Genomic DNA, 27,745 nt, shown 5'->3' with positions numbered 1-27,745 from the left:
TGTACATAGGTTTACCCAGTCTACTTGGTTGGCCACATCCAACATTCGATAGAGGATGGTCTTGTTGTTCTTCTGATAGTTGAGGTACTGCAAGAAGGATAGTGACGGAGAAGATGACACAGGATTAGTCTCAATGTTCTGAGGTTTCTTCATAATGCTAATGACACTATGGGACATTACACTTCAATATATAGATACACCTAAATGCAAGTGAGGAGGTCCCTACTGAACTATGTTTACCTAAATTAAACAATTTCACTAAGTACAATCCCCCAAATGCATAACCCCCCCAAAACAAGTCATGCTAAAGGTGAAGTCTAAACAAGTAAATCTACATAATGTCATATTATGCATTGCCCTCAAAAGGAACCTTGAATTACCTCTTTATGATCAGCAACAAGCACCAGCTCAATGTACTTGATCTCAGAGAGGATGTCCCTCTTACTCTGCAAAGAGCAAAGTGAAAAACAAAAGAAATGTCATGTCGTCAAATTCTCAACACGTTACCAATTTCAGCTAAACGTTTTGGAGTTTCTCACTCTGTGCACTCGTGGCAGGACATGGATGGGGGGTACAGGCATGTGGGATACCCCACAGCCACCCGAACTGGATCCCTCCAGCGGGTAGAGTAGGTGCATCCCCTCCTCTTCGGCCCCTCCACTCTCCTCCGCACCTTCCTCACCCCCGTGGTCTTCCTCGGGCTGAAGCTCGAAGCTCAGGGTGGAGTTGATGGCCACCACACCCCTGGGAGTGGAAAACAAGTACAGCATGGAACACAAAATGGCTTCAAAATGGAAATGGTTCAGTTTGACCTATAAACCCCCCAACCCCCCCCTGAACCCAATGCTGGGGGCCTCATGGTCCACAAGGTCCTCCCATGTACGAAAACATAATCCTGTACACACATACGAACAAGAAGTTCCAGAGGTCTTTCCAGGGATTTCCTACAAGTTTCTTTGGATATCCGTTGAGGTATCCGTCGAGGCAAAGATCCCCAGATTAAAAACAGTGAGTTTAACAGGGCCTGCGAGGTCAGCGTTCTTGCTGATTAATCCAGATTGGATTAAGGATGGATAAAAAGATCATCTGGTGAACCTTAAGCTTTTAACCCTTATGCAAGTGTTACAAAAGATAAATAAATACGTATCCGAAGGTTATCCTTTAGCTGAACCCATTAACCTCACTGTAACCACTTTAACTGTCACACGCTCAGAAACACATGTAGAGCAGACCGGACTGTGGTTCTGAGTGAGAGACAAATACCATGTCTTACCTGAGTCCAGAGCAGGTACTGAGAGCCACCCTAGACTGTGGGAATCCTCTCACTGAACCATGGTAGTAGCAGTGAGTCTGAAAGAGAAGAGTCAGGCTCCTTTTAAATGGATGGATTAGCCTTTTTCATGATGAGGTGAATGTGCATCTCACCCTCAGTTGTTACAGGCCAGTAGTGAATGCATCTGTTAAATCCCTTTTCTACTTTGTGAAGTGAAGTGAAGTGAAACTTTATTTATATAGCGCCTTTCGTACATGAATGCAATTCAAAGCACTTTATAATAGAAACAATGCATCCAGCAGCACATAGTTAGCAACCAGCAGCAGTTGGTTAGCAACCAGCAGCACATAGTTAGCAGCACTGTATTCCAATAGATCCTAGATTAGCCTCATCTGAATTGCATGCCAAAATCACCTGAATTTATGGAATAAAATGTCAATTCCATGAATGAAGTGCTGGCTATTGGAACATATCCACAGATATAGATTTAGATTAATCTTACCGTATGTTAACAGTGAAAGTGACAAAACAGTAGTGATGAAAATGAGAGTACTACATGAAGATATGTATGTTACGGTACATGTGGGAAGACGGTACATGTGGGAAAACTAGGGTTAGGGTTAGGTCCTAGGGTGCTACGGTTAAGGTTAGGGTTAGGGATAGGATTAGGGTTAGGGTTAGACATGCCAGCATGTACCAAGTCGACGTAGCACCTAACCCTAACCCTAGTTTTCCCACATGTACCGTATTCCCACATGTACCGTAACATGTATATGCAGTTCCAACACTCACCACTGGGCTCTCCTCCACAGAGACCCCGGTGCCATTAGGAAGGTAGTAGAACACATTAGGGGGCTTGGGCAGGAGATCACTGCAAGAGAAGCAGAGAGTTCAGTTCAGTTATGTTCAGTCAGGCCACTTCCTTAAGCTGAATGTTACATTGTTACATTGCCCATACTCAACATAATGAGTTGGTTGGTTGGTTGATGATCACATATTTCTGTGTCAGGGACATTGTGCTTGACAAACAATCCTCCATTCAGAAAAGACGAGGCCAAGGGTAAAGATACATATTCAGTGTTTACTCAAATATTTCTAAGTAAATTATTTCTTAAAAAGGAGCTTACTGGTTTTTCTCCAGGTCCAAAAAGTAGATGCTGCCTCCGACTTTGAGACCACACTGTAGTTTGTCTGGGTGACCGTTCTGTTAATAAAAAAAACAACAGCACATGTTTATCCTCAGAAGTCTCTGTTTTATTTGGTTGTGCAACACATTATTATGCAACGATATGTACATGTGTGTGCACTGTACAGTATGTTTCAGAGGGTGTGTGCATACAGTATGTTTCAGAGGGTGTGTGTGCATACAGTATGTTTCAGAGGGTGTGTGTGCATACAGTATGTTTCAGAGGGTGTGTGTTCCGTGTGTGTATAGTATGGTGTTTTGATGTGATGATAATGTGTATTCATGTGCATGTTTTTATTTTGCATGGTGATGCCAAAGGCAGATTACCATCCTCAAATGGACAATAAACTAATATTCTGTTTCCATTAGCTACTTTAAAGCCTCTTCTTGACAAAATGCTCTTTGTTGTCGTTGTTGTCGTCGATGCCAACTGCCCCAGTTTTATAACAAGTGTTATTTATGGTTAGCATGTGATGAGTGGCTTAATCAAAGCAGCCAAGAGCAGATTGCGATGGCAACAAGACAATCTTCTTACTGAAACAGCAAGTACCACACAAAGTGGACTTTGAATAACCTGATGAAAGTAAAAGAATGAGGATCAGGATTTCTTGTGTACCTCAATTACAGCATTTTTAGTATCAGATTGTACTGTAAGCAATAGCGGAATGACAGATGTCCTAGTAGTTGACAGACAACGTTTCAGCAATGCGTTTCAAGCTCCATTGTTACATAAACACTCAAATGGATACACTATGAATCCCTTCAGCTGATCAATCCGTATCCCATCAAACGACTCAACATTCAGCTGACATGAACTGAATTTGAGATGGTGTGACTTTCTTTACTCTGTCCTTATCTTGTACACATAGTACTGTACAGTTCTGTTTCTTTAGCTGTTTAGAATCCAAAAGCTCTTATAATGGTCCAAACTGATTTAGGATAGAGGCTCATCATTTCTGGATCTGCCTGAGTTTTTAAGCTCATGTTCAAGATGTATGCCTGTATCAAGATCAAGTGTGGCTCTTCTATTGCTTATTGCTGCAAACTCTTCAAAGACTGCAAACTGATGCAGAATGACAGAATGGTACAGAGCTTTTCAAATGCCTTTAGAGCTGCAACCTGCAACCTTCCCTTCATATGTTGAAGCTGTCAACCCTTACATCTGCACTTAAAAATCCACAGCTTCTGAACACCAGGTCCACAATTGGTGCCTGTGAGCACCTTATTGCCGGTGGATGGAGAAGGCAAACAAGCTGAATCAGTTTGCTGACTGTCAGGATAGGCACTGAGGAAAAGGCTATTAACAGACTTCCCATACTTGACTTTACATTTCCTTTACTCTCTCAGCAAAAGCATCCTCCCTCTCCTCCCTTTCCACATCCACTTCCATCATTATACTACGCAGCAGGAGCTAAACTGGCTCCTCATCTCAACAGCTTTTCCTGACATTCTGTTGCTTTTTTGGCTGGTTTTAGTGGCTCCACCTTTGAAGTCGGTAGCAAGAAAAGTGCTTTCCCTTTCCTGTCAGTGCTGTACTGCGGCTGCTTCCTCGCTTTCTCCTTTCCGGGTGGCCGATGGGAACAGGGGTTGAAATTGGTTAAGGAATGGGTCCAGGAGAGGAGAAAGAATAGGGAATGGCAGATATGTCTGTAACTAAGAAGAAGTCTGTGACTGTCTACATTTTATTGCACTAAATGTCTATATTATATTATCTATCTATCTACAGTTAGGTCCAGAAATATTTGGACAATGACACCATTTCCATAATTTTGGCTCTGTATGCCACCACAATGGATTTGAAATTAAACAATCGAGATGTAATTGAAGACTTTCAGCTTTAATTCAAGGGGTTGAACAAAAATATTGTATAAAATGTTTAGGAATTGCAACCATTTGACAGTCCCCTATTTTCTGGTGCTCAAAAGTAATTGGACAAATTAACATAATAATAAATAAAATGTTCATTTTTAATACTTTGTCGAGAATCCTTTGCAGGCAATGACTGCCTGATGTCTGGAACACATGGACATCACCAGATGCTGGGTTTCCTCCTTTGTGATGCTTTGCCAGGGATTTACTGCAGCTGTCTTCAGTTGTTGTTTGTTTGTGGGTCTTTCTGCCTTTAGCTTTGTCTTCAGCAAGTGAAATGCATGCTCGTGAAATGCATGTTTTTTGTTTATATATATTTACATTTCTTCATGTTAAAATATAAGCAAGTAACAGTTTGTAAATAAACAGTAGCATTTTTATTTTATCTTTCGAGGTTCAAACTGAACCGTGGGCCAACTGAGCCATTGCACCCCTACACACAGGGGCACTGGACTCCACATAGACAACGTATTATCAATGACTCAACTACTCACACTGTAGGCTAACATTAATCATGAATTGGATGTGCAAAAAAAGCCATGAATATCAGAGAGATCCAAGTAGAAGCTGTTCATTTAGTGGGATTCCTCATATGATTCAATGAAAACATAGGCATAGATGTCTATTTCTAGTCTCTATAGACTTATCATAATCAAAAGGCTTTGGATTCAACATGTTGAAGGCGTGTGTGTGCTGAGCTATGTTGGGTGGGTTTGTGTTTTTGTATTACCAGGGCAGGAGTCCAATGGATGACAAATATTTGAGGCACATTGGGTGGAGTTCTTGCTGCACGCTTGGTAGAAAACCAAGAAGAAGCAATAACAGAAAAAAATAGGGTAGAAAGAGGAAGAGAGTGTGAATATCTGTGTAAGGGGGGTGGGGGGGGGGGGATGGGGCAGTCAGAACAAATATTTGGAGGACAGCTATTCTAGATTGTGGTAAATAGGCCAAAAGTTACAGAAGAAACTCATAGTGCCACATCTGGTTATGGTAGAGAAGGCGGAGCACCCGAAATCCTAACCCTATCTGTAACCCTTACTTTTACCTAACCCAAATCTTAACTGTTTTAAATCTCAACTCCATGTTGTGATGTCAGACTCATCCCAAGCTTCCCACTTAGCATTTACCATACGCTCAAACACCAAGTTTGACCAAGACACACCCACCCTCTCTACCCTTGTTTACTAATGACTCGCCCTTCTCTTCGTCACACCCTTCCCTTCTCTTTAATTCTCTTCTTCAGAAATGATCTTCCCTTGTTCATTCCCACTCTCTCTCTCTCTCTCTCTCTCTCTCTCTCTCTCTCTCTCTCTCTCTCTCTCTCTCTCTCTCTCTCTCTCTCTCTCTCTCTCTCTCTCTCTCTCTCTCTCTCTCTCTCTCTCTCTCTCTCTCTCTCTCTCTCTCTCTCTCTCTCTCTCTCTCTCTCTCTCTCTCTCTCTCTCTCTCTCTCTCTCTCTCTCTCTCTCTCTCTCTTACTCTCTCTCCCTAATATTATTCTAAGCTTGCCCTCCCTTCCTCTGACCCATTCTGCCCTCATATTCTCCTGGTCTCTCATTTCACTCTCACTTCCCAAAGACTGCAAGATGATCAATCTAGGATGAGGGAATGCTTGAGCCTCCACTCCGATATACAGAGTAACCTGCGACTCTAAAGGCCCCCACTCCCTCATCTTAATGATGTAATGTTCTAGGCCGTGCTCCCCTGCCAGTCACAAGATGAGCTCACCGGCCCATGAATGCTGGGTGGGGTCCATTCAGGGGGCGCCGCCTGTGACTGGAGAAGAAAGAAATAAGGGAGGAGGGGGGGTGCAGCCGTGTTTAACAGAGGAAGTGAAAACAGGGAGGGAACAGGGCGAATCATGATTCCATTCCAGCTCTTTCAGCTCAGCGGAAGACCACAAGGGGATGGAAAGACAAATCAGACCTCCTGGGATATCCGTCTATATTAGTGCCTTCACTGTTTATCTCTCTTATTTGGTCTATCAGAACAAGCAGGAAGCAGGTTTGTGGACCCAGGTGCACTACTTAAGACATGTCAGTACACTACTGAGACATGTCCGTACACTACTGAAACATGTCCGTACACTACTGAGACATGTCCGTACACTACTGAAACATGTCCGTACACTACTGAAACATGTCCGTACACTACTGAAACATGTCAGTAACACTACTGAGACATGTCCGTAACACTACTGAAACATGTCCGTAACACTACTGAAACATGTCAGTACACTACTGAAACATGTCAGTACACTACTGAAACATGTCCGTACACTACTGAAACATGTCAGTAACACTACTGAGACATGTCTGTACACTACTGAAACATGTCCGTACACTACTGAGACATGTCACTAACACTACTGAAACATGTCAGTACACTACTGAAACATGTCCGTACACTACTGAAACATGTCAGTACACTACTGAAACATGTCCGTACACTACTGAGACATGTCCGTACACTACTGAGACATGTCCGTACACTACTGTCTGAGACATGTCCGTACACTACTGAAACATGTCAGTAACACTACTGAAACATGTCCGTACACTACTGAAACATGTCCGTACACTACTGAAACATGTCAGTAACACTACTGAAACATGTCCGTACACTACTGAGACATGTCAGTAACACTACTGAAACATGTCCGTACACTACTGAAACATGTCAGTACACTACTGAAACATGTCCGTACACTACTGAGACATGTCCGTACACTACTGAGACATGTCAGTAACACTACTGAAACATGTCAGTAACACTACTGAGACATGTCACTAACACTACTGAAACATGTCAGTACACTACTGAGACATGTCACTAACACTACTGAAACATGTCCGTACACTACTGAAACATGTCAGTACACTACTGAGACATGTCAGTACACTACTGAAACATGTCAGTAACACTACTGAGACATGTCCGTACACTACTGAGACATGTCAGTAACACTACTGAAACATGTCAGTACACTACTGAAACATGTCCGTACACTACTGAAACATGTCAGTAACACTACTGAGACATGTCAGTACACTACTGAGACATGTCAGTAACACTACTGAAACATGTCCGTACACTACTGAAACATGTCAGTACACTACTGAAACATGTCAGTACACTACTGAAACATGTCCGTACACTACTGTGACATGTCCGTACACTACTGAAACATGTCCGTACACTACTGAGACATGTCAGTAACACTACTGAGACATGTCAGTACACTACTGAAACATGTCAGTAACACTACTGAAACATGTCCGTAACACTACTGAAACATGTCAGTACACTACTGAGACATGTCAGTAACACTACTGAGACATGTCAGTACACTACTGAAACATGTCCGTACACTACTGAGACATGTCCGTACACTACTGAGACATGTCAGTAACACTACTGAGACATGTCTGTAACACTACTGAAACATGTCAGTACACTACTGAAACATGTCCGTAACACTACTGAAACATGTCAGTAACACTACTGAAACATTTCCATCGATTAGACTTGAGCAGAGAAATACTGGATACAGTCCAAGTCCAGCATAAACATTTCATAACCACACCCCCCCTGGGCCCTGTTAGCTCTATCGATGTCAGTGGACTTCTACTGAGACATGTCAGTGCAACTTCATCATGTGAAGGGAAAGCTCTGAGTGAACTCCTGACTTAGGGGTCACTCTGGATGAAAGTGATAGCTAAGTGAATGGATGAAGATGGATTTAAGAACACATAGCCAGGTATAACTATGGGGGAATTCAACTACCGTAGATTTCTTTTTTTTAAAGTTATTTTTTCTGAGTGGGGCAGTCCCACTCATATTTTTCATTTTTCTTGACAGTTACAGTGAAGATTCAGACAGGAAGGATGGGTGAGAGAGAGAGGAGGGATGACATGCAGGATATGTCCCCAGATGCAATCGAACCGGGGACCCTGCGGTTACATGGTCAGCGCTTAACCCGCTACGCCACCTAAGCGCCCCTCAACTAGATTTCTAAAATGCAGTGGTGGTGTCTTCTGGCTGTCCTCCTCCGCCTTGCTCTTTGATTGATTAGTATCGACTGACCTGAGAGACCTTCAGAGGTGTAGAAGCTGGTACTGTGAGCATGAAACCCAGAGACTGCCCTATTGCACTGCTGTTGGACATGGTGACTCATGCCCTGTAGGTTCTACCTCAAGACAATGAATGTGCCCAAACTCTGACAGTGATGTCAAAGAGATATTAGTCTGGATGAGAGTGCAAAAAAAGTACTGCAATGCAGATACTCAGCTGCTGTACACATTTAAAGGGAAGGTCACTGACCCAAATACTAATCTCACAACGGATGGTTGATGTTGGTCTACATTAGACAAGGCAGGGAGACTCCATGTCAAAGTATAACAACTAGGGATGCACCGAAAGTTCGGCCACCGGAATTATTCGGCCGAAAATTCAAGGTCAAAAGAGGTTAAACAATGTTTTAGAGTGACGCCATCTGGGTAAAATGGTGTTAATTAGCTAGAGACCACTCGCAGCTTAGGAGACACGTTCCCTATACACCATAGTAATAGATATAACAAGGGACTTAATTTAACCTCAATCTTATTGTACTTACACAACGCACACACACACACACACACACACACACACACACATCTATCATGCTCTAGGCTACATTCTTCTACAAAAATAAATACTCTATACTTGACATGAGTATGTCATCAGTTGAGTTGGGTAAGTACTCAATTTATGTATGATCCTATGTGGCTTAATTGGTAGAACATGGCATTTAAAATGTAACCTTTAATAAGCTATTGTAAAGATGGTTTCTACAATTAAGTGCAAAGATTTAGCCCAGTCATGCACTGTGTGTGTGCGCATGTGTGTGTGTGTGTGTGTGTGTGTGCGTGTGTGCGTGTGTGTGTGTGTGTGTGTGTGTGCGCGCGTGTGTGTGTGTGTGTGTGTGTGTGTGTGTGAAAGGAAATCTGCTGTCTCCCTTCCTTTTTTGCGCTAATATAACAGAGGAAGGAAGAAGGCGCACTGGCATATTTTACAGGGGGCTTCCTGTATGAAAAACTATGATCTGGGGAGGTGGGAGGGGGTGAGGCTACTTTAAGGGGACGGACACTTCCTGTGCAGCTGACAGAAGGTCTGCGATCATATCCCAAAGAATTCCCCCACTCCACCCTATATCGTCACATCGGCACCTACGAATGGAAAAGGCGTGGGCCAACAATGGGATGAGGGAATAGGTGTGATCTTAATAAACACACCTAGCTGTGGCTCCGTTAGTTTAATTTATGTGGCAGCTATCAAAATAGAATGAAAATTAACCTCTTGACTCTCTATCCAAATATAATAGGCCACGTATTAAAAGCTCTTCGTTGTATAACTTTCCATTGTGAGGGAGGGGGATGGAGAGATCTAGGGTTTTTTGCAGCATCATAACCTTGTGTTGGGCTCCCTGACTAAGATCATTCAAATGAAGGGTTCTACTATTATAGACCTAGACAAGACCATTCACTTGATGCCCATTGTCTCTCCTTTCCAAGAAAAAGAAACTCCAGCACACTGGCAAAAAAATATTAATTAAATCCTAGACCACAAAAAACCTCTACGTCAACAGACCTTTATCAGGGATTTACAAAGAGGTACCCTGTGTGCATCTATAAGTGAATTCATACATTGCACAATTCCATTTCCCACAGCTTCGGAGAGAGTCTCTGACAGTGTCTCTTACCTGCAAGGCTTCACTCAGACTCCTCTGGTGACCGTCTATGACCACAAAGGGCCTGGTCCTCTCCAGCGGTATGCTGTGCCTGCCGCGGTGCTGTTCTGGACCTAACATTTGGGATTCAGAATAGAAAAAGATCATTTGATTGGCTTATTTGGATCCTCATTTGCTGTTACTATGTCTCTCCCTCTGGGATACATACAAAACTAAACAATACTAAGAAAAGAGGATACAAAGATAACAAGACAAGAGTTCAAAACAAACCTATATGAACAAATATATAAACGCAACACTTGCTCCGTTTTTTCACGAGTTGAAATCAAAGGCCTAAGAAATCAAAGGCCTATTTCTCTCAAATTATGTCCACAAATTTGTTTCAATCTGTGTTAGTGAGCACTTCTCCTTTGCCGAGATAATCCATCCACCTGACAGGTGTGGCATATCCAGATGCTGATTATACAGCATGATTATTGCACAGATGTGCCATAGGCTGGTCACAATAAAAGGCCACTCTAAAATGTGCAGTTTTATCACACAGCACAATGCCACAGATGTCTGTCAAGTTTTGAGGGAGCGTGCAATTGGCATGCTGACTCCAGGAATGTCTACCAGAGCTGTTGCCTGTGAATTGAATGTTCATTTCGCTACCATAAGCCGTCTCCAAAGTCGTTTCCAATTCCAATTCCAATTCTCGGAAAAGCCTTATGGTAGACTGATGATAATGATAGACGACTTATAGTAGAGAAATGAACATTCAATTCATGGGCAAAAGCTCTGGTGGACATTCCTGCCAATTATACACTGTTCTTTCATGACAAGACAACAGGCTAGAGAAAAACAAAACACCAGCTACAGCAACAACAACCAAACAAATCAGTGAGGATGAAGTCGCAAGATATCTGTGATATCACAATGCCATAACGTAGGTGTTCCTGTAAAGCATGCTGCTGAAGATGACAGCATCAGTAAAGCACGTCCAGTAGATGAGGTGATGCGGGTCATGCTAGAATGATGACACGTGTCGTAAGAGGCTGCTTATATGGTGGATGTTGACTGAGGTGACACTGGCTAGGCAAGCAATGTTGTCTGGAGCACAATAACAAAATGACAGCAAATAAAGCAGTCAACTTCCCTGAATGTGAAGCCATACAGTATGTTGTGTCACTGTTTATGTGTATGATGTGATGATTAGGGTTTGGCCTATATCTGATAAATATGGTGATATATTTGGAGCATAATGTGAGACGGTCTGGTGAAAGGGGTAATAAGTCGGCAGCCGATTTCATGTTCAGACTTTTATTTTCAATTTCGCTAGTCAACTAACACAGCTTGTTTTGTGAGCCTGCTAACAATGTAAAGTAGTGTTATAGTTAACTAGGTAGCAGTGGGGATTACTCACCAAATCCATAGCATATTTTGGCTTGACTAGCAAGTGTGTGTTGTGATTTTCAACAATGTTGAAATGTATTTCTGTGTTTCAAATTAAAAGTCAGAACATTTTGATTGGTTGTCGACTTAGTCTGTAATAGTTCTTCAGCTCCATATCCAGTACCTCACTTTTTGGAAGTCAATATAGCAGTGAAAACATGTCTCTTTGTTTCACCAGACTATTTACATTATTACGAGTAAAATTGTGAAAGAGAACATTTTGATATGGCCCAACCCCAGTGATGACAGGATGTTGTCTTGTGATATTCTACACTTTCTCTACTCATATGAGGTGCCATGTGTTGAATTGCAAAGATTGCAATTCAGTGTTCAGTGTTATGACATCAGAGAGAAGGCGAAACACGTGCTCTTTTGTTGAAGTACTAGCAAGGCTCACACAAAGTGCTCAACTTAATGGCACCACATCATCTAACATAGTAGGATTAGGATAGAAAACAGAGGAAGCCTCAAATTGTCATTAAATGATTTCAATATATCTTCCACTGTAGACTAAAGACCTGCCTCTTTAGGGTACCCCTCAGACCTCTCTGTACCCTAGCATCCTACATTATATATATATATATATATAGGTTTCTTTCTTTCTTTCTCTAACACTGTGACTGCCGATGGTAGTTTGTTCTTATCAAAGGTTTTACTTGTTGTATAGTTGATTCACTTATTTACAAATGTAGTTATTGTAAGTCGCTTTGGAAAAAAGCATCTGCTAAATTACTTGAATTAAATTAAATTGTATAAGCTTATATTATACGATATGTTAACCAGCCGTTCCTCTCAGATTTACTAAGTGTGTAGTAGCTAGGGGTTGATTTAGGAACCAAAAATTGGCTCATGTAGTGAGTTTTGCCTTTTTAGCCATTGTCATTGTCAATGTCGTTGAGACAGACATCTGGCACAGGCTTCACGATTGAGTGGATAATCCCTGTCCTTTCCAAGAACCCAAGCACACATCTAATCTAATCCACTTCATTGGGCCATATGAACTATATGAACATCAAAACATCTGTCTTCTACAATTCCAATCCACTAATATAACTCATATCTCAGATTAGTAGTGTGTGTGTGTGTGTGTGTGTGTGTGTGTGTGTGTGTGTGTGTGTGTGTGTGTGTGTGTGTGTGTGTGTGTGTGTGTGTGTGTGCGCGTGCGTGCGTGTGTGTGTGTGTGTGTGTGTGTGTGTGTGTGTGTGTGTGTGTGTGTTGTACGTGTTAAGTTCGTTCAGTACTTAGGGTTTATATGAGAAATGTTTGACTAGTAAGAAAGTTTGATGTAATGCGACAGCTCTCGTTAACACATAAAGGCTCAAGTTAAGAATTGGTCTTTAGGCGTTGATGTAAACCTTTAGCCTAATTATGATGTAATTGTCACATTACAAATGGGCCTAAACAGGTCATGTGTGTCTGCAGATGTTTATAAAAACTTGAATGAAAAGTTGTAGTAGTACAACAACACGTGAGTTTAGAATGATAAGGTTCTATCTCCGTTTAGAATGAGAAGGTTCTATCTCCGTTTAGGGTAGTTCAGAGATATTGAGCGTCAAAGTTTTTACATTCCATTATGTTCTGTGAGATGGAACCTTTGTATTTTATGAATTACTAACTCAAAAATGTCAACATTTTAAAAACACCACACAGGCATTAATAAACACCTAATGGATCAGATTATGTAAAAAAAACTCAATTTTGACAAAAATGGAGATAGAACCTTATAATTCTAACGTCACGAACAGCCCACAGAAAGCTACTGGAGGACACTTACTCGAATGTGAGGATGATGGAGATGAGTCTGAATATTCCTTCAAAGGTGCTATCTCTTTTTGATGGCTCTCCTCCATCTCGGTCTCATTAGAGTTCGGATGAATTTCCTCCGGGAGATATTCCAGTTTGTCCCCATCGTCCAGTAATCCAAAACCACCAGTGGGTAACGTCAATGTTTTCGAGAGGGTGTCACGAAATGTCAAAGTTTGTAAGAGCAACAATGTGACAACACCTCGACATAGAAACATTATGGTGCTTTTGACCGGCGACAGCAACTCGCCGGAACTCTTTTCAGTCCATAAATGCAGAACTCAGTCAGAACACAAGAGGACAACCGGTGCCGGTGGACAGAAAGGCAACAATAAATGTTGTATAAAACCTCACAATGTCTAATACATGAACGAGAGTCGAAACAAGTCGATATCCAAACAGCCATACAAGGGCATCATGGACCAAAAACTATAACTTCAGCATTCACCTGCCCCCAAACGCCAGATCCCGTTAACGGTTAACCGCACTCAGCTCAGCTCCTATGATGTGCGTAGCCTGTTCTCACACTGTCCCAGTTTCATTCCCGTACCGTTAACTTCCCTTAGCTTCTGTAGGCCTACTCATGTTCTGTGTCTGTGTTCGCTATGTATTCCGTAATGTTGTCGTTCGTTACGAGTCCTCCGGAATAATGTCCTCTATCTGTGAAGAGTGGATACGGATACGTCGCTCCTCCAAAGTCGCCTGGAGAGAACCAGCATCGGTGACTGAGTATGAGGCTATGTTCGAAATGGCATACTAGCATACTGCATACTAGCATACTCAATTAGTATATACTGCATACTGCTTACTAAATTCATAATAAGTATGCCAATACCAGCCGATCGAAAATCTAGTATACATTTCTCGCATACTCAAATTTCACATACTCTACACTACAGTGTGAACGCACTCGCATACTCAAAATCTACGTCATATCTAGTATGAGTAGTATGCTAGTATGCCATTTCGAACACAGCCCGTGAGTGTGTTTACAGCGATGATGTCATCGCGTCTCAGCCTCACACACCAGGCGGGATTTCCTCTTGGGCTTTAACTCTTTACTGTCCGACGCTTTCTGTTCTCACTTTTTTAGTCTTACTAAAAAACCACCAACCCTGACACAATTTAGACTAGGCCTACTGTAAAGCCCTGACACTCACGGATTCCCACAGTCAGAAACATCAATTTGGAACAACACTAATTGAAGCTGCCATGTGGGTTCAGTTTAAGCATTTTTTCCATTTTCAATTTTTGGGCATTTAGCAGACGCCTTATTCCAAAGCGACTTACAATCAATACATTTGAATACCAAGCATGTGAATAATCAGTCCACCAGTCGTAGCAGGAAGAGTAATCCAGCTCAGGCCCGGGGCCACTGATAGAAGGAAAAACCTTCTCCTATCACCTTCTCCTGGCTATCACCTTCTTCTAAAACCTTTTTTTAAAAATTATTATTACACTGGAGAAACAGAGAAACAGTACAAGGCGGGCAGTATAAGTTCTTAGGGACACAGTAGAGGGGAAAGCGGGTGTCTTTAGGAGACGTAGTGCTGAGGGGCAGAAGATGTCTCAGGAGGAGCAGTTAAGGTGTAACCTGAAGAGATGGGTCTTCAGTCTACGACGGGAGATGGGTAGTGACTCTGCCGTTCTGACAGCCGTGGGGAGCTCATTCCACTAATCGGATTGTCAACTGTCTGGACCTTATTTGTGTCATTGTGTCAACTAAAGATAAGCTGCTTGCGACGGGTCCTGAACACCCGGAGCACCAGATATTGTATCTGTTTTGATTCATGAATGATTTAACCACAGGAATTAAAACTGAACAGGCACATCATGTATGTCCTGCTTAACTAATGGGACAGTGAAGCCTTTTTCTTCCTTTGACTCTACTGTACACTCCAAAAGGTTGGATTTGAAATCAAACGATTACTATGAAGTTAAAGGAGAGATCCTCAGCTTTTATTTGAGGGTGCTTGTGTAGGCCTACCTACATATTGGTTTTAGTCGTCAGTGAGTCTGCAGGTGAGTTTTGACAATTCATCTCAATGGTAAAAAAATGAACAATCAGGACAACGATCCAAAACATTCTATAAAGGAGACTCGATTGGTTCAAGAGGAAGAAAATAAAGGTGTTGGACTGGCCTAGTCAAACGCCAGACTTAAATCCAATAGAAGAATCTTCCAATGGACGATTTTTAAGACTGTCTTTTTATTTAGCTCATTAGCTGTGTAGTTTTATTAAGTTAATACTAATGTCAGGTCTACATAAGGGGGGGGGGGGTGCTAGGTTTGGGCATGTATAGCTGCCACAAGAACTGGCTAACTTGTCTTAATTGATGATGTAACTGAATGTAGTCTGAAGTGTACAGAAACATGTCTGCTTGTGTACTCAAATGCCTCCAAATTCATAGGACGGCGCTTCATCATGTAGTAAGATAATTTTTTTGCTGACTAACTGACCTGACCATCCTGACCAAACAAGTTGTTTGCACCTTGCAGTGAAGCCTACCTTCTGGAGAGTGTTTCTGTTTCTGATATGTGGGACAGTTGGTTTGGGGTTTTTAATTAATTATGTTATATCATCTTTATGAAGGCTTCCTTAACGTTCATTGACAACTCTTTAATCCCCATGTTAACAGACATCAATAGCAGACTTCAGGAGCAAATGCAAAGCCTAGAATCAATGCTGGTTATTGACAGCTCTCTATGTATGACTGCATGATGTGACAACACGTCTGACTAACCAGAATTCTCTGTCAAGCCAATTCTCCCATTACTTTTAGTGGACTATCTACAAATAGTGTTGTTATTTCTAAATGGTGAAACTAATATGTACACAAATGTCATCAAATAAAAGCTACTTCACTGTCCCATGACTTACACATAGGGCACTGTAAATAGTATGTGTATGTATAGTATCAGCAGCAGATTGATTGAAGAAATATAAACAAAAAAACAGTATTAATGCACATTTTAGTGTATTTAATGGGTGTGTGTGTGTGTGTGTGTGTGTGTGTGTGTGTGTGTGTGTGTGTGTGTGTGTGTGTGTGTGTTGATTAGGGTGATCTAGCTGACATAGTAAACTTCTGTGTCAGAATAGCTCTCCTCTGGGTCACAGTTGTTGTCCAGGGCACATACATAACAGAGTTTGCCCTGGTCCCGCCAACACTGGAGGCAGTAGGGAGCCCTGCACCCTGGAGCAGTACACTCCACCCCCCTGTCGCCTCTCAGCCTCTCCCCGCACACACAGCACCACCGGAGGCTGAGGCCCAGTCTCTGCAGCCGCAACAAGAAATCAGAAAACACCTGAGAGAGAGAGAGAGAGAGAGAGAGAGAGAGACAAGAGACAAAAAGGGAGAAAGAACATGCAATATTAGATAGACATTGAATGAAGGAGAGAGGAGGAAAATAGAGGATCAAGATTAAATAAGGTGAGAGATAGAGGGATAAGAGACATCTAGAACTTATGTAAAAGAACAATACTAACCCCAATTTGGGTTAGGGGGAATGAAACGAGATAAGCATTCATGATGTCAGGAAAGAATAAATTAAACAGTTTGTAAAGACATGGAAGGGCTCCATGACAGGTGAGAGAGGGAGGGCCACAACACGGTTTGTTTGTTTTGGTTTGTCTTAATGACCGTTCCTGCGAGAGTCATTCTATTAAGAGTTCATGCAAGGGTTAAAATGACATGAAAATACAAACTGTTGAAGATAACATTTTCTGTCGAAGGAGAGAAGAGATTTGACCCAAGCTTCAGTAATTGCGAACAACAACGTCAGTGTCCTCTGAGGCTTGAGCACTGGCATCACAGTACTATAGCAATGACAATAAAGACCATTCATTCATTCATCACCATAAAATATTGTTCTTTTTGATTGTTTTCCCCAGGGGTACTAAGTCACTGGCAGGAAGGGATGTGAGGGGAAGGGGGTCGTTCAAGATTCAAGGCTGCAGCTCATCTCTTCCATCTACACTTGCTCACTTCCCATGGCAAATCTGAGACCATTGCGTGGGTGTTAGCAATAGTTCCACCTTATTTAGACCATAATCGCCTTCAACTATCTAGTCCAGTTGGAACCACAGGGGTCCATGCTCATGTCCTGACACTCCCCTACCAACCGAGCCAATGTAACAATGATCCCAAACATACTGCCAGAGCTAGCAACTAGGGAGTTTTTTAGGGACAAAAAGCGGAATGTTCTTGACTGGCCAAGTCAACTTTCTTTAAATTGAAAATGCATTTAATTTCCTGATGATAGGATTACAGTATAGGCCTGGCAGTGGATCATCAGAGAAGACACCCAGTGTTTGGTGGGTGGGGTCAATGGGTTGCAGACTTCAGGCAGTTATTACATGCAAGGATTATTGACAAAATAAACATGAGTACTTTATTTAGACATTATATGATTTGATCAGAGAGAGCTAAAAGAAGACAACATTCTTCCTCTTTCCAATATTTATGGAGGTCACTGTACATATAAATGTATTTCTAAAATCAATTGCCAACCCTAATACTGATAGCAAAACATGCAATTTCAATATATGAAAATAAAAAATATATATAATAAGAGCAAAAGATGCACAAATACGTGTGCAGCCAGAAATGTGTAAAAGATGTATTGGAAATGAGAATGGTCCCTATGGAGAGGAGTAAACGAGGGCAGAAGTGCATGGACAACCTTTTGTAATACAAAATAGAAGTGTATGATTTTGCAGTCTGTGGGGGAAATCTCTAGCAATCATGATTGGCATTGTTCGGAGTTGGAGATGGATATGAACTCCAGCTAAATTCTAATCGGTAATGCCATTGCACAAGGTACACACCGTTTTGGGAGCTTTTCCTTGCTGCCTGAGTCGATTCCGCTGTCTGTTGGCATACAATATGCGTCTCTGGATCTGCAGGTTGTAGAGGAACAGAGCACGCCTCTTCTCACGCTGACACCGCCATACCGGAGGGATGACAAAAGCACACGTGATGTGTGTGTGTGTGTGTGTGTGTGTGTGTGTGTGTGTGTGTGTGTTTGTGTCAGAGTGACACACACAGAGTGAGAGTGAAGAGGGGGAGTAGAGGAATTTAGATTTACAGATTTATATTTATATATTTATTTTTACATTTTAAAAACTGACTGAATGACAGTCAAATAGGTGAAGCCACAGAGAGGGAGAGAGAGTTACAGGCAGACCGAGATACAGACAAAGAGATGTCCCACTTTTTCCCCTTCACGATTCTGAATGAGCTGTTTTAATATTCCTGACTATGCGAACCCTTGTATGTCCTGTACAACAACAGCTGGAACCTGTGCTCTGCATATTTTTTACTGAGTAGCAGAGCTCTGTCCATGCTGAATTTGCAGGAGCTTAATGTTGCTTGATCTGCAAAACTAATTAGAAAGCATAAGGAATGAGCCTAATCAGTCTAAACAGTAATGACACTTCAGCTGATTTAGTACTAACTGAAAGCGTAATCCCTCTCCCTCTTTTCCCCCTCTCTTTCTCCTCTGTGACAGTCTCTCTTTCTATACATTCCTCCCCTCTATTTTGTTTTTCTTACTTCTTTGTCTCTGTCCCCCTAACCTTTTCCCCCCTTTCTCTAAATCTAAGTTTGACGTATTTCTTATATAGTTTGTATAGTTTGGGGGAGAGTTTAAACCTTGAAAGATGGTGGCAAAACCATGGTACTGCAGTTTAAGGTGTATGCCAAAAAGCATATTCCCCCATCAAACGTTGTATTTCATCTAGCCAAAAAAGGCTATTTATTAAATAACTTTGGGTTCTAATATATAACAATATCTCTGCTGCTTCCCTCGTTATAAATTACATTGTGATCTCTCTGGATAAGAAACACTATTGTGCATCCCTTTATATTGACCTCTCTAAGGCTTTTGGTACGGTTGATCATGACATGAGGTTATCTGCCATTTGTTTGGATCAGGCAGGATAGGACTGATGGAGTTCAGTCTAGTTTTCTCAATGTTAAAGGTTTCTCAAAGGGTTCACTTCCGGATGGTTTCATTCTAGGTCCACTGTTTTTTTTTTTTTTTTTACCATTTACACAAATAATGTTGGTTTGTCCTTGAACAATCGTAAATTAAATGCAACCACTCAGACACACTCTCAGAGCTTGAAACAATGTATTGTCCCACAGGTGTCTACAGAATTAGGAAAAACTTAAAATGGACAGCATTGACATCATGGACACTTAAAATGCATGGCCACTTAAAATGCATGGACACTTAAAATGCATGGACACTTAAAATGCAGTCTCTCTCATACTGTCTTACTTTCTCCCCTTCCTATTTCTTACTGTTTACTGTACCCCCCCGCCCCCCCCCCAACAAAAAAAAAACACTCAGAGTACAGTGTGTAATGCTATTAGAGTAAGCTCCTCTCAGCTCAGTGCTGCGTTACTCAACACATGAGAGCCAGCACATTTCTTATGGGATTGCGGGACGACTCAACTTTGTGTGTACACACTGCTAAGCCTGATGTGCATGTACAATTCTGTTAGTTTACAGTGCTGCGTCAGACATTCTTATGTTCCTATATACAGTATGTTTAAGAACAAACTGCATTTTAGAAGACAAGAAATTCCAAGAAAGTGATTTAGGTGTTAATTGCTCCCAATTAGGCAACATGGGATTTAATTACGATTTGTAGAAATCTGACCCAAACAAGAATGTGCACAACTGGCCCAATAAGGCAGCTTAACTGTTGAATTACACACAAACAGAGGCCAAGGCATTATTTTCAACAATGCTTTGTTTTATTCCTATCTATGCTCTGTGGTTAACCCAGTAGCTGCTCTAATTTCCACCGGGATATCAGTAAACCATCTGTGAGAGCGACAGGGAAATCCAGCCTTTGTGATTTCCATATCTACAGTAAATAACAGTATAAGGAGCACTGTCTTTGTTTTGATTAGGGTCAACAGACAGGAGCCCGGCTGTTTGCTCAACTTTCCTGTGCCAATTCCACAGAGGATAAAAAGGCAGACAAATAAAAAATATTGCCGCCGGAAGAGGCTGGCTATTATAAAAGTTACATTGGCTGGGAGCACTTCCGACATATCCATCTGCACATTGTTTAGATGCTGCACAGTTAAAAAAGGACACTTCACTGATGTTTTACCTCAACATTGTTGTCCAGATCACAGTGGGCATGTGAAAACAGCTTTCAAATGCATTGGGTAAATCAAAAGCTAGGTATCGCTAGTTTGAGGATTTTACACTGAGTGACATATTTGAGGGTACGAGTTTATCATTTGAAGTAAGCACAGTGCAAGTGCATACATTTATAACTTGTGTTTCTGTTTACTAACATGCAACATGCTTAGGCACACCTTGTTGCAGGCAGTACACAACTACACATGGATTTGGCGTGATCTTGTAATTATATCTAAACTATGAGATATTGTTGATGCATATGTTACGGTACATGTGGGAACACGGTACATGTGGGAAAACTAGGGTTAGGGTTAGGTGCTAGGGTGCTAGGGTTAAGGTTAGTGTTAGGGTTGGGGTTAGGGGTAGGGTTAGGGATAGGATTAGGGTTAGGGTTAGACATGCCAGCATGTACCAAATCGACGTAGCACCTAACCCTAACCCTAGTTTTCCCACATGTACCGTAACACATAGATGTAGCTTGGGTATCTTTTTCTCAGAGGGCCTCCGTCGGTATTACATCAGGAAAAGTGTGTCTTGAAACTGTCTCCAGCCACTCCTTTGCCAACCATCAGAGATAGCTTGACAAACATATGCCAGCTCCTGTTGTTTTTGAGTGCCATGGCATCACATCCCAAATCCGTTACACCTTCACATTTCAAATAACAAATATTCACATAGGATATCTTCATATCCTCACACTCTTGAAAGCTAACATCATGCTAACATGTAACACGTTCATATGAATTTGTTGATTAGTGACGGCAGTCGACAAGTCGCCTCACACAATACATTTCAATGTTGTTGAAAATCAATGACCCACTCGCTAGTCAAGCCAAAATATTGCAATGCAATGGATTCGGTGAGTAATCCCCACTACTACCTAGTTAACTATAACACTACTTTACATTGTTAGAAGGTTCACAAAACAAGCTGTTTTCAACAACGTGGAAGTCTGAACATTTGATCGGCTGCGCCGAGTGTTCCCGGTTTCACCAGCTGCTGTCACATTATGTGATTTAGTGTGACTAATAGATCTGCCTTACCATCTTAACATCAAGCACATCATTTGTGGGACTGAGGGTGGCTAGTCTCACCTGGGGGAAGTAAAAGGCTGTGATGACCCGGCGCAGGCGGTTGCTGTACACCTGCAGGCAGCACATGAGCGCCATCATCAGGAGGGGCACGGTACTCCACAGGTAGTCCTCTGTGGTGAGGGCCCTTGGCTGAGGCAAACAATCTGAGGGGGGGAGGGGGGGGGAGAGAGAGAGAGAGAGAGAGAGAGAGAACACCAGCAGTTGAATAAAAGGCAGATATTTTAAGGTAGACTCTCGACCTGAGATAACCGGTCGACTACCCACAGAGAAAACCAGCCGAATTGAAGACAATTCACTTGCCAGTCATGTCAAACAGCTCTCACGTTATATTACCTCACGTGTGAACATACAGTGAAATGTCCTGCTTTTGGGTGAAGCTGAAACACATCGTTCAACTTTCAGTGGTAATGTAATATTGCTGAGTCTAGCTTTAAGAGAAAAAACCCCAGAAGATTTGTACACATGACAGCACAAAATATAGGACCATGTTGGAAACAAACCTTTTCTGTATTCTTAGAATGACATGACATCTTTGAAGGGTCGTCCTGTCTGCTTTCCCAATTTGTGTTATTGTAAATATAGCCCCTTTCACACATACAAGCCTTCCCAGTAGATTCCATGCAATTTCCAGGGTTCCGCTCGGGCAATTACGCTAGTCGAGACCATATATAATTCCATGGAATTAATTCCATGCTATTTACCATCATATTTTTCAATATAAAACGGAGGTATGATATGGCAGATATGGTCTATGATCTTTACCCATCCGTGGACAGGGGGCTACTAGCGATACAATGTTTGCTGAACCTTGATTGATAGATAAATATTTGTCAGTATACAGTATATCTCTTCCCTGTTGACGAACACATGATAGCCAAACAGGCAGAAAAGTACTAGCACATAAATTGCACAGACAATCTCTAAACGCAGCGCGAAATAAAATGCGAAAATCTATGACTGTGGTCTGAGTTAGGGGGTAGTAATCAATCAATCAATTACAATCAATCAATCATGCCATGGAAAAAATCTCTAATATTGAGAGACATCAGCCTCAGACAGGGGGGACCCCTGACATGGTACAGGAGAGAAGCCACCTACGCTTGTTACTAGACTGCATGTCCACATTAGATGAGGTGTTGAAGGCACCAATGGTCTTCCGTAAGAGCCTGGCCATCATGGACTCTCCACCAACGTTGATATCTATGTGGTGACTGCCTGAAGTACACAGTAACATCATTACAGTAATACCATGGTGTTTCAGTGCATAGGTAGCAGAAATGAATACACCGCTGCAATGCATATGTTACGGTACATGTGGGAATGCGGTACATGTGGGAAAACTAGGGTTAGGGTTAGGTGCTACGGTGCTAGGGTTAGGGGTAGGGGTAGGGTTAGGGTTAGGGTTAGGGTTAGGATTACGGTTAGGGTTAGACATGCCAGCATGTACCAAGTCGACGTAGCACCTAACCCTAACCCTAGTTTTCCCACATGTACCGTATTCCCACATGTACCGTAACACATACATCATATTATAATTCACAGCAATGCAGTGTGTTTGTGTGTATGTGTGTATATATGTGTGTGTGTGTGTGTGTGTGTGTGTGTGTGTGTGTCTGTGTGTGTGTGTGTGTGTGTGTGTGCGCGTGTGTGTGTGTGTGGACTCACTGGTGTGGGAGAACTCTGTGTAGGTGTGCCTGCGGATGATGTCAAAGATGTGGTAAAGGACCGTGTCTACGGCCAGGAGCACACTCACAAACACGGCCAGAGAGAGAACCTGTAGCAGACCCAATGTCTGTGGATCAAAAAGGATGGCCCATTAGATGATCTCATAATTATCACTGCAGCTGATCTACAAACCACTAACAAAGAGTTATTGGGTTGGACCCAGAGAAGAGAGGAACTCACCACTAGTTTGAGCTCACTGGGATGTATGAAGGGGCTCCAGGGGTTAATGAAAAGGGCCCGCTCAGCTTTCTTCAAAGGTAAGAGGTAACGTTTGCCCTGAAATTGAATACATTTCGAACGTACATTTTATAACTACACGTTAGCATTCAATGCTTTGAAAGTCACAAACCGCCGAATGTAAAACAACAGGGGCAGTTTTTTAAAAAAGGGTTAAAGACTAGTTAACTATCTAGCAAACGTAGTTAACCTTGGGGTAAAACAGTCCACATTTACCGTTAATTACCCACCAGTCCGACTCACTGTTGGGTTTGACTGGTCTTGCATAGTGGAGTTGTTATCAGATCGGGGTTTGTCTGGCCTTTTGTTTGTTTTGTTACCAATTGTGCAATGCTTACTGCTCTCTTTCTCCGCGCGTCAATCTGCCTGAAGTAGGTGGTGATGTAAATGTTGTCAAAGCAAATGTCTTTGGTGTACTGTCTCGCATATCCAAATGCCCTTCACAGGGAGGGAGGGAAGGAGGAGAGGAGAGGAGAGCATATTGTAAATGATCATCATATTGCTGAGTCTACCTACAGTATATTTGACATCTGATTGACTGATTTGAGGCTCACGAGATGAAGATGGTGATGAAAGTGCAGGAGAGGAGGAGCTGGAGGAGCTCCAGCAGCTGTTCCAGGAACAGCTGGGTGTCTTCAAAAGCTTCCCTCAGACCCTCTGTGAATTCCTCCTGTAAGACTGTCATGCCAAACACAGACTGCTGCTCTGACTTTGACACAAACAAAAAAGAGGACAGGGGAGAGGCACAGGATGTAGTAGAACATATGAAAATAACACACCACACAAACATTGTATTGTATCCACTAATCTAAATACCCACATGATTGTATGCGACAAAATACAAGTACATCATATTACAAGAGGCCTAACCCTAACCCTAAAGACCTAAATATTAATGAGCCCTTATATAAACAACTTTGTGAATAGTAAAAGGACATTTAAGTTATTTGCATAGTAAAGTACCTGCAGGACCACGTGAACGCTGAACTCTCTAGCCAATGTGTCGATGGAGGAGCTGAGCTTGTCAAAGGTTTGGCCAAAGTTGCCCTCCACTGGGATCTCCTCTCTACACCAGGGGGTCATGACTGACAGGAGAAGCAGTCTCTCACAGACCAGCCTTTCATACTCCATGCTTATTATTTACAGTCTTTCAAAATCTCATTGCAGTCATTTGCATTGATCATTTCCGAAAGTCATCAGATAAGTCCCTTGTGAATTGACTAGCAACCCAGATAGAGCATGAACATTTTACATTGCAGAAAATCAGACACATCAATACTACAAGACAGTCAATTCAGCAATATCAGCATCACATTTAATACATCATGTAAGTAATTAGCCTTAAACTAACCACATTTAAAAGAAAATGGTAACGCATAGTGGTCATTTAACCTTTCAGGTAAAGTACTTTGCATGACCTCCCCTACCTCTCAAGATATCACAGAGAAAGTGGAAGCGCATGGACACACACAGGATGTGGTTGATGACTGGGGCCTTCACTGTGTCCATGCACTCCTGCCACTTGACCTGGAACCACTGGCGACAGCGCTCTACCCCCTGCTCCACCACGTCTGCAGGAGAACACAGCCTAAGAACACTAACCCCTAACACTAACCCCTACCCCGATCAACTGCTGAATATGTCTGACTGAACACACTAAATGATACTCACAGTCACAACGCATCATCGTCTTCGCCGCAAACACTTCCTGGGTGCTGTTGTTGTTCGTGGCCACCTGTTGCTGTCCTAAAGCATCATACCCATACTGCCCCAAGACTTCATCCCTGATGCTCTGAAACCTACGGCTCACATCCTTCGCCTCCTCCTGGATCTCCCCATTGGCATCCTAACAAAGCGACATAAAGGAATAGCTGAGGCACCAAATGGGAAGGTACATAATGTGTTATGTGTTTCATAATGTGAAACAGAAGTGGCTATCTTGATAGCAAAATCAATCCCTTTCAGTACTCAAGTTAGTTAGTGCTCTAACTGCATGTGATACCTATCAGACCGACTCAGATACGGTACACGTACTGACCAGTTCTTGAGGAGTGCTTGGTTTCACACTTTTCGGGTCTATTCTATTGATTCCATTGTACCAGGCAAACTAAATCGAGTTAGTATTTGACACACCAATATGAAATCTAGATCTGATACAAAGCTGCTATTGGAACCTAAGTGAGATGGTAAAGCTCACTCCTCAAGTTCAAATACCCCCAACCACGCTGTCGAATTGCAAGCTTTTCGATAGCATAGCTGGTTTACCAGTCAGGTGGTCGCAAACTCGAGACTCGGCCGTGGCAAGTCGAATTGCGGGGCTACTGTTTTCAACAACTTGACGTCTGTTTCACTATGTTTGTTCAAAGTGTGTTTGGGTTCACATGAGTCATGCAGTTTGATATGAAAGAAATAAAATCTTGTCCATTTCTGATGTCACACTGCCCACCTACCACAACGTCCTGCACCACCTGCATGAAGGGGTCGATCAGCACACTCCACATCACCTTGCTGTGATTGATCTGCAGCTCAATGTTACAGCCCATAGACAAGGCCACATCCTGAACGTTACCATGGATGTTGGAGATCGGGCCTAACATGTTGAGAACACACACACACACACACACACACACACACACAAAACAAGTGCAGCTGTTTAAAGCGGTACAGTATGTGAAGCAGTGATGATCATAGAGGGTTTCTGGTTCGGACCATAGCAAAGCCATACTGTTGGCATGAATCTCAACTGGTGGCACTCATTACCAACTGTAAATATCATAATTGAGTGGAAAAATAGGTACACATTTTAGACATCACACATGGGTCTAAAACTTGTATTTGAAGTGTATTCGATTTTTGGGGATGAATCTATAGGTGACATTGTAGCAGGCAAATTAAATCAAGCACAGTACAAGTATGGGCGGTGGTAGTTAGAGACACTAGCTAGCAATCTGGTTCGATCCCTGCATGTGCCCTTGAGCAAGGCACTTAACCCCTAATTGCTCCAGGGGCGCTGACTATGGCTGACCCTGTGCCTAGAGCAAAAAATACCACATTCCAACAATTGATTGACAAACTGATTGGATGGCAAATAAAAAAAAACATTACATTAGTATTTGAAAGTATTCATATTACGTATTTGATCCAGATTAGGTCAGTTTCACTTCAGAATCAGTCTACCATACGAGGAGAGGGTTTTTCCACCTTACCCCTGTACAGGCCGTAGAGGACATAAAGCATGATGTATGCCCTGCCGCGGGAACCGAGCATGCTGGGAAACATCAGGAGGATGGAACAGCGGAAGTAGGAGGACCACGCCCCACCCAGGGTACATACAGCTGCAACATACACACATGGAGCTTTCAACACATCATCAGCTGCAACATACACACATGGAGCTTTCAACACATCATCAGCTGCAACATACACACATGGAGCTTTCAACACTCCACTACTACATTTCCATGCTGTATGTTTTCTTGCACTCTGAAGCTGAATGATTAGGCTAATCAGTTTCAAACGATGGTCAATTGCAATATCATTTTTAACTCACCAACAAAAGCATATCCTGCAACCAGCCTATGTTCAACAGTCATTGGGATGTTGTGAAGGAGACCTTGGAATAACCCTAAGAAATGTATGCCCAAAGCGGGACAGTAGATGTAGCTTGTCAAAGGGCCAACAAAGAAATCTCAGGTCAATAACTGAACATTGCTCAACAACAACTTGCCCAACCTCACCTGCACCAGCCAGTGCACCAAACACGGCCCCCAGGAACAACCTAGTGACAGGGCTGTCCTGTCGCTGATTGAACAGGAACCTGTGAGCAACATCAGGCAGGATCCTCTCACTGATGCGTCCTAAAGCTGTGTGGAAATAAAACTCAACATATGTCATATCATGTCTATACACAGCAACAGATGTCAAGCCATTGAGATAGATAGATCATTCATTGGAATCTACACACTGGAATGCGATGCTTTGGGTCTTTTGAGGCGTCCACGAGGAACCATTGTCGCCGCCGTTGCCATTTAGGCTACACTATTTACTATACTATCATAAAAATAAACAAAAAATAGTTCCGCAACTGAACTTCAAATGGACTGTTGCCTAGTAACCTGAATACAAACATGTAGTCTAATTAACGGTCATTTAGTAGAACATCTGTGCGGAGTGATACACATAGTTAAAAGTCCCAGTGCTGTTTTATTACTGTGCAATCAATTTGAAAGCCA

General features: G+C 42.3%; 2 protein-coding genes across 2 annotated transcripts in view; both read right to left on the bottom strand.

Annotated features, from left to right (window-relative positions):
* Positions 1-10,173, bottom strand: part of adam15 (ADAM metallopeptidase domain 15) — a gene marked incomplete at both ends in the record, with an annotated part of 34,121 nt that extends 23,948 nt beyond the window's left edge. The window contains 7 exons of the mRNA XM_080540938.1: positions 16-87; positions 381-446; positions 540-744; positions 1,274-1,350; positions 2,066-2,144; positions 2,401-2,477; positions 10,066-10,173. Of these exons, the coding sequence (XP_080397064.1) occupies positions 16-87; positions 381-446; positions 540-744; positions 1,274-1,350; positions 2,066-2,144; positions 2,401-2,477; positions 10,066-10,173 (684 nt within the window). The remainder of the gene's footprint in view (positions 1-15; positions 88-380; positions 447-539; positions 745-1,273; positions 1,351-2,065; positions 2,145-2,400; positions 2,478-10,065) is intronic.
* Positions 10,174-16,356: 6,183 nt separating this feature from the next.
* dcst1 (DC-STAMP domain containing 1) lies at positions 16,357-27,523 on the bottom strand (the record flags this gene model as incomplete). Its single annotated transcript, XM_080540936.1, has 15 exons — positions 16,357-16,566; positions 18,119-18,229; positions 21,552-21,694; positions 22,650-22,766; positions 23,217-23,343; positions 23,457-23,552; positions 23,852-23,951; positions 24,068-24,222; positions 24,477-24,598; positions 24,941-25,084; positions 25,185-25,359; positions 25,964-26,103; positions 26,720-26,848; positions 27,251-27,376; positions 27,478-27,523. The coding sequence occupies 15 exons, from the start codon at positions 27,521-27,523 to the stop codon at positions 16,357-16,359; spliced, it is 1,941 nt and encodes a 646-aa protein (XP_080397062.1).
* Between the last annotated feature and the right edge of the window lie 222 nt (positions 27,524-27,745).

This window comes from Nansenia antarctica (genome assembly GCF_963989245.1).
Source record: "Nansenia antarctica genome assembly, chromosome: 10".
Taxonomy (NCBI): domain Eukaryota; kingdom Metazoa; phylum Chordata; class Actinopteri; order Argentiniformes; family Microstomatidae; genus Nansenia; species Nansenia antarctica.
This window is presented reverse-complemented; position numbering and strand designations above follow the sequence as displayed.